Source organism: Sinocyclocheilus grahami, unplaced genomic scaffold (assembly GCF_001515645.1).
Source record: "Sinocyclocheilus grahami isolate Dianchi unplaced genomic scaffold, SAMN03320097.WGS_v1.1 scaffold7554.1, whole genome shotgun sequence".
Lineage (NCBI taxonomy): Eukaryota > Metazoa > Chordata > Actinopteri > Cypriniformes > Cyprinidae > Sinocyclocheilus > Sinocyclocheilus grahami.
Window position 1 is genome coordinate 9557 of NW_015511549.1, and position 479 is coordinate 10035.

General features: G+C 49.7%; 1 protein-coding gene across 1 annotated transcript in view; it reads left to right on the forward strand.

The window, feature by feature from the left end:
- LOC107577877 (polyadenylate-binding protein 1-like) overlaps positions 1-244 on the forward strand; it is a gene marked incomplete at its 3' end in the record, with an annotated part of 4874 nt that extends 4630 nt beyond the window's left edge. The window contains exon 3 of the mRNA XM_016263904.1: positions 73-244. Coding sequence (XP_016119390.1) covers positions 73-244 — 172 coding nt within the window. The remainder of the gene's footprint in view (positions 1-72) is intronic.
- Positions 245-479: the final 235 nt, after the last annotated feature.

Sequence of the window (479 nt, forward strand, 5' to 3'; positions counted from 1 at the left end):
CTGACGTAAGACACTTGTGTGCTGTAACCCGCAGGCGGTGGAGGAGCTGAACCGGACGGAGCTGAACGGCAGGCGGGTGTTCGTGGGTCGTGCTCAGAAGAGACGAGAGCGTCAGGTGGAGCTGAAGCGGCGCTTCGAGCAGATCAGGCAGGAGCGCATGATGCGCTATCAGGTATCAGACACTCTGCGTTTATCACACAGACTAAAGGTCATGCACTGCAATCAGCAGAACTACAAAGATGAGGTCAGATGAGTGAGCTTTCACTTGGGGAAAGTCCAGTGTCAATAGTGTCATAACAGAAGGCACATTCAATCCAAGCGAATTCACGTGCCAAACTGAACCCGATGCGAAATCTGCATTTGGACATCTTTCGCCCTCATGCGAAATTCCCAAATGCATAGAATGCTGCTGAAATGACTGGATTTCACCTGCGCAAATAACTATAAAGTACTTTAAGTTGGCTTGAAAAAGCCTAGCT